This window comes from Rhodnius prolixus, unplaced genomic scaffold, assembly GCF_049639745.1.
Source record: "Rhodnius prolixus isolate KJV_2025 unplaced genomic scaffold, Rpr scaffold_6, whole genome shotgun sequence".
Lineage (NCBI taxonomy): Eukaryota > Metazoa > Arthropoda > Insecta > Hemiptera > Reduviidae > Rhodnius > Rhodnius prolixus.
Window position 1 is genome coordinate 733,987 of NW_027411634.1, and position 14,401 is coordinate 748,387.

Here is a 14,401-nt window from a genome sequence, read left to right on the forward strand (position 1 = left end):
TTTCCTAGAAATAATAGCAAAAAAGAATTGTCTAATCTCAATGGTAAAGAGAAGTGTGAAATGTAGGCGGTCTGTTAGTATTGTTGGGTGATGACGTAGTGATAAAATTAGCCACGCCTCAACCAATAATGGCAGAGTTAGCTGGTAGGCATAGTACAGGTTTTGATTTCGATTTTTGAAGACTGCATAACTTTCTGAGGAATTCTATCCCACTATTTTAGACTCTGGATCATATTAGAAGTACAAAAAAGCAAATATCATGTAAGTAAAATGCTTATTTTCGGAATTTTCAAAATATCGATTTTTATTGCATAATTCGATAGTTAATCAAATACCTATGGGGGAAAAATTAGTAAAAAAAATTAAAATAGTATTTTTCCTAGAAATAATAGCAAAAAAGAACTGTCAAATCTCATTGGTAAAGAGAAGTGTGAAATGTAGGCGGTCTGTTAGTATTGTTGGGTGATGACGTAGTGATAAAATTAGCCACGCCTCAACCAATAATGGCAGAGTTAGCTGGTAGGCATAGTACAGGTTTTGATTTCGATTTGTGAAGACTGCATAACTTTCTGAGGAATTCTATCCCACTATTTTTGACTCTGGATCATATTAGAAGTACAAAAAAGCAAATATCATGTAAGTAAAATGCTTATTTTCGGAATTTTCAAAATATCGATTTTTATTGCATAATTCGATAGTTAATCAAATACCTATGGGGGAAAAATTAGTAAAAAAAACTAAATGAAATAGTATTTTTCCTAGAAATAATAGCAAAAAAGAATTGTCTAATCTCATTGGTAAAGAGAAGTGTGAAATGTAGGCGGTCTGTTAGTATTGTTGGGTGATGACGTAGTGATAAAATTAGCCACGCCACAACCAATAATGGCAGAGTTAGCTGGTAGGCATAGTACAGGTTTTGATTTCGATTTTTGAAGACTGCATAACTTTCTGAGGAATTCTATCCCACTATTTTTGACTCTGGATCATATTAGAAGTACAAAAAAGCAAATATCATGTAAGTAAAATGCTTATTTTCGGAATTTTCAAAATATCGATTTTTATTGCATAATTCGATAGTTAATCAAATACCTATGGGGGAAAAATTAGTAAAAAAAATTAAAATAGTATTTTTCCTAGAAATAATAGCAAAAAAGAACTGTCAAATCTCATTGGTAAAGAGAAGTGTGAAATGTAGGCGGTCTGTTAGTATTGTTGGGTGATGACGTAGTGATAAAATTAGCCACGCCTCAACCAATAATGGCAGAGTTAGCTGGTAGGCATAGTACAGGTTTTGATTTCTATTTTTGAAGACTGCATAACTTTCTGAGGAATTCTATCCCACTATTTTTGACTCTGGATCATATTAGAAGTACAAAAAAGCAAATATCATGTAAGTAAAATGCTTATTTTCGGAATTTTCAAAATATCGATTTTTATTGCATAATTCGATAGTTAATCAAATACCTATGGGGGAAAAATTAGTAAAAAAAATTAAAATAGTATTTTTCCTAGAAATAATAGCAAAAAAGAATTGTCTAATCTCATTGGTAAAGAGAAGTGTGAAATGTAGGCGGTCTGTTAGTATTGTTGGGTGATGACGTAGTGATAAAATTAGCCACGCCTCAACCAATAATGGCAGAGTTAGCTGGTAGGCATAGTACAGATTTTGATTTCGATTTTTGAAGGCTGCATAACTTTCTGAGGAATCCTATCCCACTATTTTTGACTCTGGATCATATTAGAAGTACAAAAAAGCAAATATCATGTAAGTAAAATGCTTATTTTCGGAATTTTCAAAATATCGATTTTTATTGCATAATTCGATAGTTAATCAAATACCTATGGGGGAAAAATTAGTAAAAAAAATTAAAATAGTATTTTTCCTAAAAATAATAGCAAAAAAGAATTGTCAAATCTCATTGGTAAAGAGAAGTGTGAAATGTAGGCGCTCTGTTAGTATTGTTGGGTGATGACGTAGTGATAAAATTAGCCACGCCTCAACCAATAATGGCAGAGTTAGCTGGTAGGCATAGTACAGATTTTGATTTCGATTTTTGAAGGCTGCATAACTTTCTGAGGAATCCTATCCCACTATTTTTGACTCTGGATCATATTAGAAGTACAAAAAAGCAAATATCATGTAAGTAAAATGCTTATTTTCGGAATTTTCAAAATATCGATTTTTATTGCATAATTCGATAGTTAATCAAATACCTATGGGGGAAAAATTAGTAAAAAAAATTAAAATAGTATTTTTCCTAAAAATAATAGCAAAAAAGAATTGTCAAATCTCATTGGTAAAGAGAAGTGTGAAATGTAGGCGCTCTGTTAGTATTGTTGGGTGATGACGTAGTGATAAAATTAGCCACGCCTCAACCAATAATGGCAGAGTTAGCTGGTAGGGATAGTACAGGTTTTGATTTCGATTTTTGAAGACTGCATAACTTTCTGAGGAATTCTATCCCACTATTTTTGACTCTGGATCATATTAGAAGTACAAAAAAGCAAATATCATGTAAGTAAAATGCTTATTTTCGGAATTTTCAAAATATCGATTTTTATTGCATAATTCGATAGTTAATCAAATACCTATGGGGGAAAAATTAGTAAAAAAAATTGAAAGAGTATTTTTCCTAGAAATAATAGCAAAAAAGAATTGTCTAATCTCATTGGTAAAGAGAAGTGTGAAATGTAGGCGGTCTGTTAGTATTGTTGGGTGATGACGTAGTGATAAAATTAGCCACGCCTCAACCAATAATGGCAGAGTTAGCTGGTAGGCATAGTACAGATTTTGATTTCGATTTTTGAAGGCTGCATGACTTTCTGAGGAATTCTATCCCACTATTTGTGACTCTGGATCATATTAGAAGTACAAAAAAGCAAATATCATGTAAGTAAAATGCTTATTTTCGCAATTTTCAAAATATCGATTTTTATTGCATAATTCGATAGTTAATCAAATACCTATGGGGGAAAAATTAGTAAAAAAAATTAAAGTAGTATTTTTCCTAGAAATAATAGCAAAAAAGAATTGTCAAATCTCATTGGTAAAGAGAAGTGTGAAATGTAGGCGCTTTGTTAGTATTGTTGGGTGATGACGTAGTGATAAAATTAGCCACGCCTCAACCAATAATGGCAGAGTTAGCTGGTAGGCATAGTACAGGTTTTGATTTCGATTTTTGAAGGCTGCATGACTTTCTGAGGAATTCTATCCCACTATTTTTGATTCTGGATCACATTAGAAGTACAAAAAAGCAAATATCATTTAAGTAAAATGCTTATTTTCGGAATTTTCTAAATATCGATTTTTATTGCATAATTCGATAGTTAATCTAATACCTATGGGGGAAAAATTATAAAAAAGGCAGAGTTAGCTGGTTGGAATAGTGCTGGTTTTGATTTCGATTTTTGAAGGCTGTATGACTTTCTGAGGAATTCTGACACACTATTTTTGATTCTGGATCACATTAGAAGTAATATAATAATAATAATATTTATAATAATAATAGCCTTTATTACCAAATAAAAATTGTGCACATGTATTTAATTTTAATTTTAAATGTATTATATACATATATAGGTATATAATAAAAGAAAGTTAAATATATCAAATACCAAGTATCCAATACCATGTACCAAGTATCCAAACACCATGTATCAGAAATCATGGTTTCTAGCCCAAGAAATTATAAAACCTAATATTAAATTGAATACTGAGGGACAATAGCGTGTTTAAGCCTAGGCAAAACTGACTTATTTAGCACCTGAATGATGTCTGACACAAGGGGCTAAAATAAACTTTGATTAACAACTACTAAAATTATTGTTTTCTTGGATGAGCTGGAAAACTTCTAAATAAAAGTGGAAAAGTTTGAATGCCATTAAATCGCCTAATAAATTTTCTATTTTTTCGTATCTAAATTTAGTTTTTAAAAATTAATTTAGTAACCGGAAATATGCCTTCTTCAAGATTTTATCTTGTTGAATATTTGTTATATAAATAAATATTAGTAAAACTTTTGACAAAGTTCATTGAATCTTACGGGAAATTACGTAAGATGCATTTTCTTGGAATAAATACCACAGTGTGTAGTTTCCCTGAAAAGCCTAACTGTTCACAACAGATTCCTTTTTAACCTTCATTGTGAATAAACAACTTAGCCCTACAAAGCTCATCCATTGTTACCCTCTCTACAACCACGGGAATAAAACAGAATTGCATGACGGGAAGTAATTTCGCCGAGTGTAAAAGAATTAAAGAACTTTAAAGTAGTCTAAGCTTAGATTGAATCGTTAAGAAGTTGCCAAACTGCTCAGCACTAGAAGTAATAAAACTATTGCTACAAACTCATAAATACTTTACCTCTTAACATTGATAACATAATTAGTAGTAATAATGATAATTTATGGCTGCGTATTAAATAATAAATGTCGTCGAAAGATGTATTTGTAATGTTCAAAGTAAAAATTACAGTACTTGTGTAAGATGAAATAAATAAAGTACCATCAGGCGGCACGGTAGCCGAGCGGTTAGAGGCGAGACCCGCAATGCTAAGATGTATTGTTGGTTAGTGGATTCGATTCCTCAGTCTAGGTCTTGTATTTTATTTAATGGTTAATATGAGAAATTTATAGTAAAGTATGTTAGGCGGTTATAGGCTAGACCCGCAATGCTAAGATGTATTGTTGGATAGTGGATTCGATTCCTCAGTCTAGGCCTTGTATTTTATTTAATGTTTAATATGAGAAATTTGCAGTAAAGTATGTTTGTTAGTCGCCTCCGTCTACGACACCTAATTTGGTAGCTGGACGTAAAGCCCGCCTGAATAAAGTAGGCACTACTTTACTTTAAATAAAGAACCATCTTAAATTGGTAAAAGAATAACATACTTCCGGCTAATTGCCTCAAAAAAGAAATGGCTAGCCCATTTTCAGTAATTTTCTTCTTAATTATTTTATATAAATGAAAATTGTAAAAACCATTTACCAATATTCCTCGTGATTCTTCTAGGCAGTTGCCAAGTAGAGCGGAAATGTCCCCATGGTTCGATACGGCGTACACCTGGCAATAAATGTCCTCGATCGTCGGCTATAATTTTAGTATGTCCTTTACGTTGACGTGGTCTGATGTGCGGATACCATTTGTTCACTTCCCAGTTGCCGAGACGTTCCGCGCGGAAGCTTCTTTCGTACTGTACATATTAACAACTTTACTGTATAATATTATTAATTAAAATAATTTTTATGAATTATAGGAAAAAATGTTTTTTATATTTTTATGATTTAATTTTTTATGTCCTCCATTACTGATTATTTTTCGTGTACCACCAACCAGCAACTCGCGTACCACCACAGGTTGGGAAACGCTACATTAGATGGGTTAGGATGAGCCTGTTGTAGAGGAACAGAATTTGAGAAAACGAGTTTTAGCAAGATCTTTAACGAAAGGGAGATTTTGAGATCATTATGGATGGTGAGGTTTGGAAACATAAAATGGAGCATTAACTAGTTTTCGTAGTATTTTATTGACTGTAATGTCTGGGGATGCGTAGAGAGTTGGAACGCTTTGTCGATTTCCCATACTTGGACGCCATATGACCAAATAGATCCCACTAACAGCAGGTATAAAGAGTCTTTTGTTATGTAGGTTAAGTTTCGATCGTTTATCAAGTCGCCATTAGTATTTCATAATTATTGAATTAAATTTTTAATTATCTTTTATTTTTTTATTTTTGAGATTATCTCAAAAATGGCCACTACGATATTTTGTAAACTCGGTATTCTTATTGTTCATTCATAGTTCTACAACTTTTTAGGGGTTGGGCTGTACTCTAACGTTCCACTACAGTTTAATGAATGGATTTGAGACGTATTTAAGTATCCAAAGTTCTAAATTGGAGAAAAAAAAATGGCCTACCGGAACTAGCCTTCGAATAGAACTTCATCGAATAGAATTTTCTATAATTCAAGATTTCCTAGCAAACGTCTTCTACAATTTTGCTTCTAAACTTTGCCTACTGATGGACCAACTTTAACTGAAAATGTTTTCAACCGGAAATTCAACTAAAATGGAGGGGGGTCTTTTCTGCGAGTATGTGGGTTCGAACTTGGCGAAGTCGGGTGAGTGCGCAAATCAGTTTCTTTCTTCTCATTGCAGCTGAAGCAGTGCGTAGATTTAGAGTAAGCTTAGTTAGTATGCAGCTTAATGTTCCACGTATAAGACAAAATATCAACATAATGTCGATAAATTTAAATAAATAAATAAATAAATAAGTTCATTTAATGACCTGTCACAAAAGGGCACTGTATAAACGGAATATATTAAGCATGAAATATTATAGCGATTGTGTTTTATCTATTGGACCGCACCTGTTCTTCTCAATTCGAGCTGAAGTCTTCTCTCAGGCGCCCCCTCCCTAAACACCAACTGTAAAAGCCCCCCCTGCAAAACTATGAATTCATATGCAAATATAGTGGCCAACACTTGTACTATTGTAATGCACTGCTTAAACATGTTTAATTGGTGCAGAGATTTATCTATTTGCATACAGATCTCTCTCTGTAATAACTGCAATGTATTTGTACTAAATCTAATTCAGGGCTTTAACTTGTAAACAGTAGTATTCCTGTTTGTAAAGTTCCCTTTTATGTCGGTAGGGGCGTGGAAATGTGAATTTATCTCGGGAAATTAGAAGGGAAAATCCCACATCTATCCCCATCCGACTGACTTGGAAGATCAAGATCTACAGAATAGCTGTCCGAGTGAATCGAAATCATGGGTTTTCCGTTCAGGAAACTTATGGGTCAATTATTTACTAAATTTATTGAAGAAAGATCAAATTTCAGTTCATGCTAGGTGTTCTTTTAAGCAGGTTTTCTGTTAACAATAGTGACATAAGTCAGTCGTTTTCACTGTACTTCCGCTTTCCGGATATTGATAAAACAAGCTAAAGCATCCTGAGATCTCCGCATGGCATTCGCAGTATTCGCTAATCTAAGTCTGCTGAAACTGGAGCCGCCCTCGGGTGACTGTGTGAGAAAGAGGAGACGATAGCCGACGTTCTGGTTTGTCGACGTTGCAAATCGTTAGACATTGGAAACCAGAGATGAACACGTCGCAAAAAACGACCGCTAACAAGAGTTGCATGTGTTAAGGACATCTTGGATTATCTTTAACCCGGACTCAAAGCACAAGTTTTCTCTTGGACTTTGCCGATAACATTAAGCAGTAACTTGGTGTTCAGTAAATAAGTACCTGCAGCATGCGACATATGTTCCACTTGCTGGTACACCCTCTGCTGGATCTTTATTCCAAATTATTCTGTTATAGAAATAGAAGGGTTTACAAAATCTCATTATTCTCCCCACCAACTACCGAAAACTATTAAAACTTCGACAATACAGTCGCGCCCACTTGTCCATAAATTCAGTAAACACCAGGAGTTCTTGCTCCTAACACTAATTTCCATAACAGAAGACACTATTCTAGATAGAGAGGGTTCCTCCGTAGTGGCCTTCGTCGGCATTACCATTAGAATTACAAGTTTAAAACGTTTACAAGAGAAAGAGGCAGGGCTTAGAATGGATCCTTGTACAAAAACTATTAGCAAGTTAAGTTAATCCCAAATACGGGAGTCAGGGGTGGATGACTGCCCTTAAACAGGACCAGCAGTGATTAATGAGTGAACCTGGTGGAAGGGACGGAGTAGTTAAAGTGGTGGTCGCTAGGGGGCAGCGCAGATGGTACTGGTATGTCTCCTATATCTCTTTGTGATGAGGGGGATTCGACTTTTATGTTCTTTGGCCGCTCTAGAGATTGTTTTCATTGGCGATAAATCATACCGTTACAGGGAGCAAAATAGAATATTTAGAGTGTCAAGTTATCTCAAACAGAAATGTAGGTTTTGAAGTCATGTGAGCTCGAAAAAAGAAATTCCAACCTTTATTCCGAATGTATACCACTTATCATTTGCTAAGAAATAAAACCCCCTTAATCGAGAATTCCACACCAATATGAAAGCATTACCACTTGTTTGAGATTGTGTTCTAAATGACTAGTGATTTCTTTAATATTTAGAGCTATAACTAAACTACAACCGATATGTTCATGTTCGCCACAGATGAGCATCAAATTTTTCATGGTAAAAAAGCCCCAAATGGGCGAAATCCCAGATTTGAGTTAATAGGCGCCACGATAGTCGAGCGGTTATAGGCTAGACCTGCAATGCTAAGATGTATTGTTGGTTAGTGGATTCGATTCCTCAGTCTAGGTCTTGGATTTTATTTAATGGTTAATATGAGTAATTTATAGTAAAGTATGTTAGGCGGTTATAGGCTAGACCCGCAATGCTAAGATGTATTGTTGGTTAGTGGATTCGATTCCCCAGTGTCTAGGCCTTGGATTTTATTTGATGGTTAATATGAGAAATTTATAGTAAAGTATGTTAGGCGGTTATAGGCTAGACCCGCAAAGCTAAGATGTATTGTTGGTTAGTGGATTCGATTCCCATAGTCTAGGACTTGGATTTTATTTAATGGTTAATATGAGAAATTTATAGTAAAGTATGTTAGGGGTTATAGGTTAGACCCGCAAAGCTAAGATGTATTGTTGGTTAGTGGATTCGATTCCTCAGTCTAGGTCTTGGATTTTATTTAATGGTTAATATGAGAAATTTATAGTAAAGTATGTTAGGCGGTTATAGGTTAGACCCGCAAAGCTAATGTATCTTGTTGGTTAGTGGATTCGATTCCTCAGTCTAGGTCTTGGATTTTATTTAATGGTTAATATGAGTAATTTATAGTAAAGTATGTTTGCTAGTCGACTCCGTACGCGACGTAAAGGCCGCCTGAAAAAGTAGACTTTACTTTACTAGAGACGTAAATTATTTGCAACATTTTCCTAGAAAATTTTGATTTATGGACTCATCTGGAGTACAGGATAGAGATATTTAATCTAGTGTTTTGTAAGCTGAACGTCTTCAATTAAACTTAGTGCATTAACAAGTCTAAAATTACTATTATTGTTTTGGTGCATCGACTGCCAGCTCAGGACGTATTCCCTTGTTTGTTGGTCTATCATATCAAACATCTCCTCCACCAGATGTTTTTCATGGACATTCTTTTGCTGGTGTTAATTTACTCCGCAGATTAATTTTTTTTTTTCCTTTATACTCATATATTGTTCTTGTTTAAAACATTCAAATTATTAAATAATTCTTGCGCAGACCTAACTCATTATCTTTTTTGCCAAAAAAAAAAATAATAATAATTATGTAACACAAAATAATTTCGCCCAAGTTGGCATTGCGTGGTACTACACAACCCAGCCAAGAGATGATGGGTGGCCATTTTCGTCCACACAACGTCACTTCCGTTCCACCCCCCTCCCCACGAGTTCCTTCAACTTTTGTCCCATCCAAATCAGATTTATTTATTGCAATATTTATGATTATAGCAAATTTTTTTTTTGCTTGCAGTCAACAGCCACACACTTTGCATGTCTTGCTCCATTACGAGACTTACTACACCTCTCCCTATCATTCACCCTCTGATAGTTGTTTTGCTAAAACTACCATCGGGATTGGATCTAACAAAACTTATTCTTCTAAAAGTTTAACTTATATTCTCTTGTTTTATTATAAGTAAACTTGAACTATGAACTATTCAATTATAGATGGATTTATAGAGTTGGATGAACTATGAGGTTTCATCTAGCTTTCAGAGGAGTTAATTCTGAGCTAACTCTTTACAATTTTTTTTTTTTTTTACCGGAAATATCCAGTTTTGAGGTCTCCTGAGTCCGGAAACGGTGATTTTTACAAACTGATCTGTGTAAGTGGTTGTATATGACTCAAAAACTGCGAAAATAATTGCAGATTTTCAGCTTAGACACCAAACAAAGGATATCACAACAAGATTTTGGCATTAAAAGAAAGCTAATAGTGTGAAATTTTTACTATAGGCGCGCCACCAGCGAATCCGGAAAGACCTTTTTTCATTTTAGGGTTACTAATATCGCCAGTATAGGATGGAAAAAATTAAATGCCAGTTTTCAGTCGTGATACATTTATTCTGCCAAGCTTTTCGACCTAGGGACTAGGTCCACCTTCAGGGCTAGTTTACAAAGTAATATTTTTTACATTACAGGGTTGGTGTGTCTTCTGCCTTTTTTGTTCATGGACTGAGTGTGAAGATGACCTAGTCCCTAGGTCAAAAGCTCGGCGTAATAAAAATATTATATCATGACTGAAACTGGCAGTTATTTTTTTCAACCTATTGGAACGATGAATCAGTTACCAAAAATAATGAACAGTAATCGCCAGTATAATTTTCTAAAAAATCATTTTTCAGGAATTGAATTAAATGAAAATAAATATTTATTACGAAAGTAGAGAGCGCGTCAATAAATCGCTGCAGTGAAATTGTAATTTCTTTGAAGAAGGACTTCAGCCTTGGAACCGGAAGTAGCAGTTGCAACAAAACAGGATACCATGTTTCAGCTTTCTGAAATCGTTCATTTTTGGCATATCCTGTTCTTTCTTACACAAGCGCAAAAAGGCCCTAGAACTTGAAAAACATTTCCTTTTGTATACTCTCAGGAATTGGAAAAAAACATACATTTCCTGTGGGAAAATCACGTTGGAAAATTTGTCGCGATTTGCAAGAAGAGAAAGAGTATCTAGTTTATTGCGTAACAGTGTGTCCCATTACCAGCGCTAGACAACAGTTTTAATCTAATTGGAAATCTACTATTTCTATTAAATTAACCTGGCCAATAGTTATGCAACAACATTCTAACTGTTATTGTGCAATACATCAGCTGTAAGCTTGCGTGCGGAAATAAATCAATTTGAGGGAGGACGTCCCTCGACTATATTAATTTACCAAATAAAGAAAAAAAATTAAAAAATGTAAATCTTTTCCCAAGAGATGGGTGCCAATTAATAAATTGAAGTAATTGCCATTAAAGTGTAATAGGGGCACCACCGAAGGGAAATTAGCGTACTTTTCGACTAAGTAATTCAGCTGGTATGTTTACATCGATATCTGTAGCGTGTGGATCGCTGACCTTAACCTTCCTTCCCCATTCGACTTTAATTTTTCACGCAAGTTATAGTCGCAATAAAATTTTGGAAGCAAACGGGGTCAATTCAATAGTGACTTATAAAAAAATATATGGCTCCCTTAAATCTACGGGGTTTTGGACAATTAATTCAGAAAAAAAGAAACAATAATTTTGTACCGCTACAATGGTACCAGGAAATGAAGTTTATTTCATTAAAAACTAAGACGGAAGAAGCGCGAAGAAGAAATAATGAAATATATTTTTTCAGGAAGTAAAATAATTTAAGAAAAAATACAGCAGAAATAAAAAACAAAAACAAAATGCAGTGCCAGCTTGATTAAACTACAAATAAATAAAATCGTAGGAGTGGTTTTTGAGAAAACCTAAAAAGGAAGTACTGTTAAATCAATTCAGCGAAGTGGCATTTCCGGCTGGGAGTTCATTGCTTCTTTAAAGCTCATATCCGCTGGTGGTGCCTAAAAAACTAGGTATTAAAATTTAACTTCCTGCAATTTTTCCAAAATTTCTAGTTACGCTGGCCGCACGCACAGACAGACTAGAGGCACACTTAAAAGAACCTGAAAACAGGGTGTTTCCGGTGAACACCGGAAATCGAATAATTTGACACGATCACACTACTTCCTCTTAGTTTAAGACTTCCTATCTGTCCAGAACCTCGAAGACAAGGCTTTATAGAGCCTTAATCAGGCCGGTGCTGAAACATGGACATTTACATCTGCCATGAAAAATAGTCTAAATGTTTTTGTTCTTAAGGAGGATGTATGGTCCAGTTTTCGACACTATTTCTCGCACATGGAGACTTAGAAAGAACCGTGAGCTTTATATACTCTGTATGGGAATGAGAATGTGGTCCGTTTCATCAAGCTCGACGATTGGAATGGTTAGGTTACATTGCAAGAATGCCAGAACTTCAGGATGCCGAGCAGACTGCTGCGTGGTACCGTCATAGGCATGAAGAAGAGACTTGGCCGACCACGAAGACGTTGGCTTGACGATGTTGAGGAGGACTTGAGAGTCCTTGGAGTATCGGGATGGAAAGCAAAAACAGCGAATAGAGATGTCTGGAGTCGCATTGTTAAAGAAGCCAAGGCCCACCCGGGGCTGTAGAGCTACGTAGTAGTAGTAGTAGTAGTAATAAAAAGCAATCGGAAATCCCCAGTCGGCTTCATTATTTCTTGCGTCAGATTGACGGAAGTCTTCACGGTAGTTATTGCAGTCCAATGGGGAAGCAAAATTTAACTAAGAACTTATAAATTTATTGTTTCATCAAAGGATATATTTTCCGGAAGGTAATCAAGAATGATTGTTCCCGCTTAACTAGAGTTAGATTAGGAAGGGTCTGGGACTGGTACTAGATGGTAAACAGGTACATCCTTAATCTAGGTATTAAATTAGGTAATTTATTATATTTATTAGGTCTATTTATTTATGTATAAAAACTAGACGTCACGCAGATTCATCCCCTCTACTCCTCTCCTGGCCTCTTCAATTTTATCGTTATGTAAATGTATTCAGGGGGAGAGGAGTGGGTGAACGGAAATAAAGTACTCTGGTGACCTGCCCTTATTTCCGTAGCAATTGATCCCTAAAGTTTAACAAAAAGATTATTGACTTCGCTAAGTAGATCGGCCTAAAAGGTATTTATATAAGAATTATAAAAAAATATTTCCAAAAAAAAATTATTGGCTCTCATTGTGATTCAACTAAATTCCTGGACTTCCTGTAATGATGAAAGCTAAAAGAACTGGATACTGTTGGTCTAAATATCAACTTGGAGAAGAACGAAACAGTTGGGAGTTTAAAGTAATTGCCTATTTTTTCAGGCGGGCTTTACGTTCAACTACCAATTAGGTGTCGTGGACGGAGGCGACTAGCAAACATACTTTACTATAAATCTCATATTAACCATTAAATAAAATCCAAGACCTAAACTGAGGAATCAAATCCACTAACCAACAATACATCTTAGCATTGCGGGTTTAGTCTATAACCGCCTAACATACTTTACTATAAATTTCTCATATTAACCATTAAATAAAATCCAATTCCTAGACTGAGGAATCGAATCCACTAAACCAACAATACATCTTAGCTTTGCGGGTCTAGTCTATAACCGCTCGGCTGCCGTGGCGCCTTAGTTGGGAGTGAAAAAACTAGGGAGTTTTCCTGAAAATACAGTTCAGGACTCCAAGAAAACTGCTGGGACAGAACAATAGACATTTCACGAGAGTTTACGAACCAATCTAGAAAATAAGCAGAAAGTTAAATTCAGGAAAACCTGAATATTATCTGAGTGAGTGAAGAGCAATGTCTCAGCATCTTGAAGATTAGGTGGGGTTAAGTGTGAATTTGCTCTTGGGTAAAGACTGGATATACGAGGGTGGGAACTCGTAGGTGGGAACAAATTTTAAAAGAAAGATGATCACCATGAGACTGATCGTCTTAAAACTTGAAGAACTCGGGTTTTATCATCTGCTTAGACATCTTGAACAGATTACGTTCTCCAAAAAGAGATGTCAACTTCGAATATCTGAGGAAGTCGGTGGAGGAGCATGGGATGCATTTGGCTGCAACTATTTTTCAGCCTTCGCTTCCTCGTTGCCTGTTTGTGATTACAGAATCCACTCTTTTATCTGAGTTCCGTTTTTCAGCTTTTGCGTTTCCGTTTAAAAGTTATTTTTTCTCAGCAATGCTCAGTCCAGACCCCAAGTCTGACGTAATCCTTTTGCCATTCCCCATCTAATCTTTGAGATTCTGTGGGAAAGATGCTCCTGTCGCTCAGCCCTGGAAGACTGGCACCCTATTTAAAACCCAGCAGTGGGATTTCTACAGTTAAACTAATGCTGACATTTGTCTGCGTACACACTCACACACACAGACTCGTACGCACATCTCAATCATGAACCAATAATATTCTAACGATCATGTCACCACTGGTGTGAACCAATAATCATAATTATTCTATCTCCTTAAGTGAATTTCACCCAACACAACTCATTCTCTCAGAGACTAACCGACAGACAGAAGGAAGTCACCATGTTTACTATATATGTCTACGATCCTAATAACAGATTAGAAGGAAGGAAGGGGGCAGTTCGTGGCGTACACACTGTGGGTGTGACCGGCATCCTCCCCCTCTCATGGGTGCAATACATCAACCCAAAAACTGTACACTGATCTGGTAGGCGGGTTCTTTTTGCGCGACTGTTGAAAGCCTGTACACGTGTCCTCGGCCACGTGTACACACGTGTCTAATGCGAACTGACGACATTCCTTGATTACTATCTACGTGGCATTGAATAAAGAACGTTGTTT

General features: G+C 35.6%; 1 protein-coding gene across 3 annotated transcripts in view; it reads right to left on the reverse strand.

Annotated features, from left to right (window-relative positions):
- The window catches only part of LOC141461006 (uncharacterized), a 463,946-nt gene that overhangs the window by 14,695 nt on the left and 434,850 nt on the right, over positions 1 to 14,401 (reverse strand). For all 3 annotated transcript variants that reach the window (XM_074141602.1, XM_074141603.1, XM_074141604.1), the window contains one exon: positions 4,988 to 5,192. In XM_074141602.1, the coding sequence (XP_073997703.1) occupies positions 4,988 to 5,192 (205 nt within the window). The remainder of the gene's footprint in view (positions 1 to 4,987; positions 5,193 to 14,401) is intronic.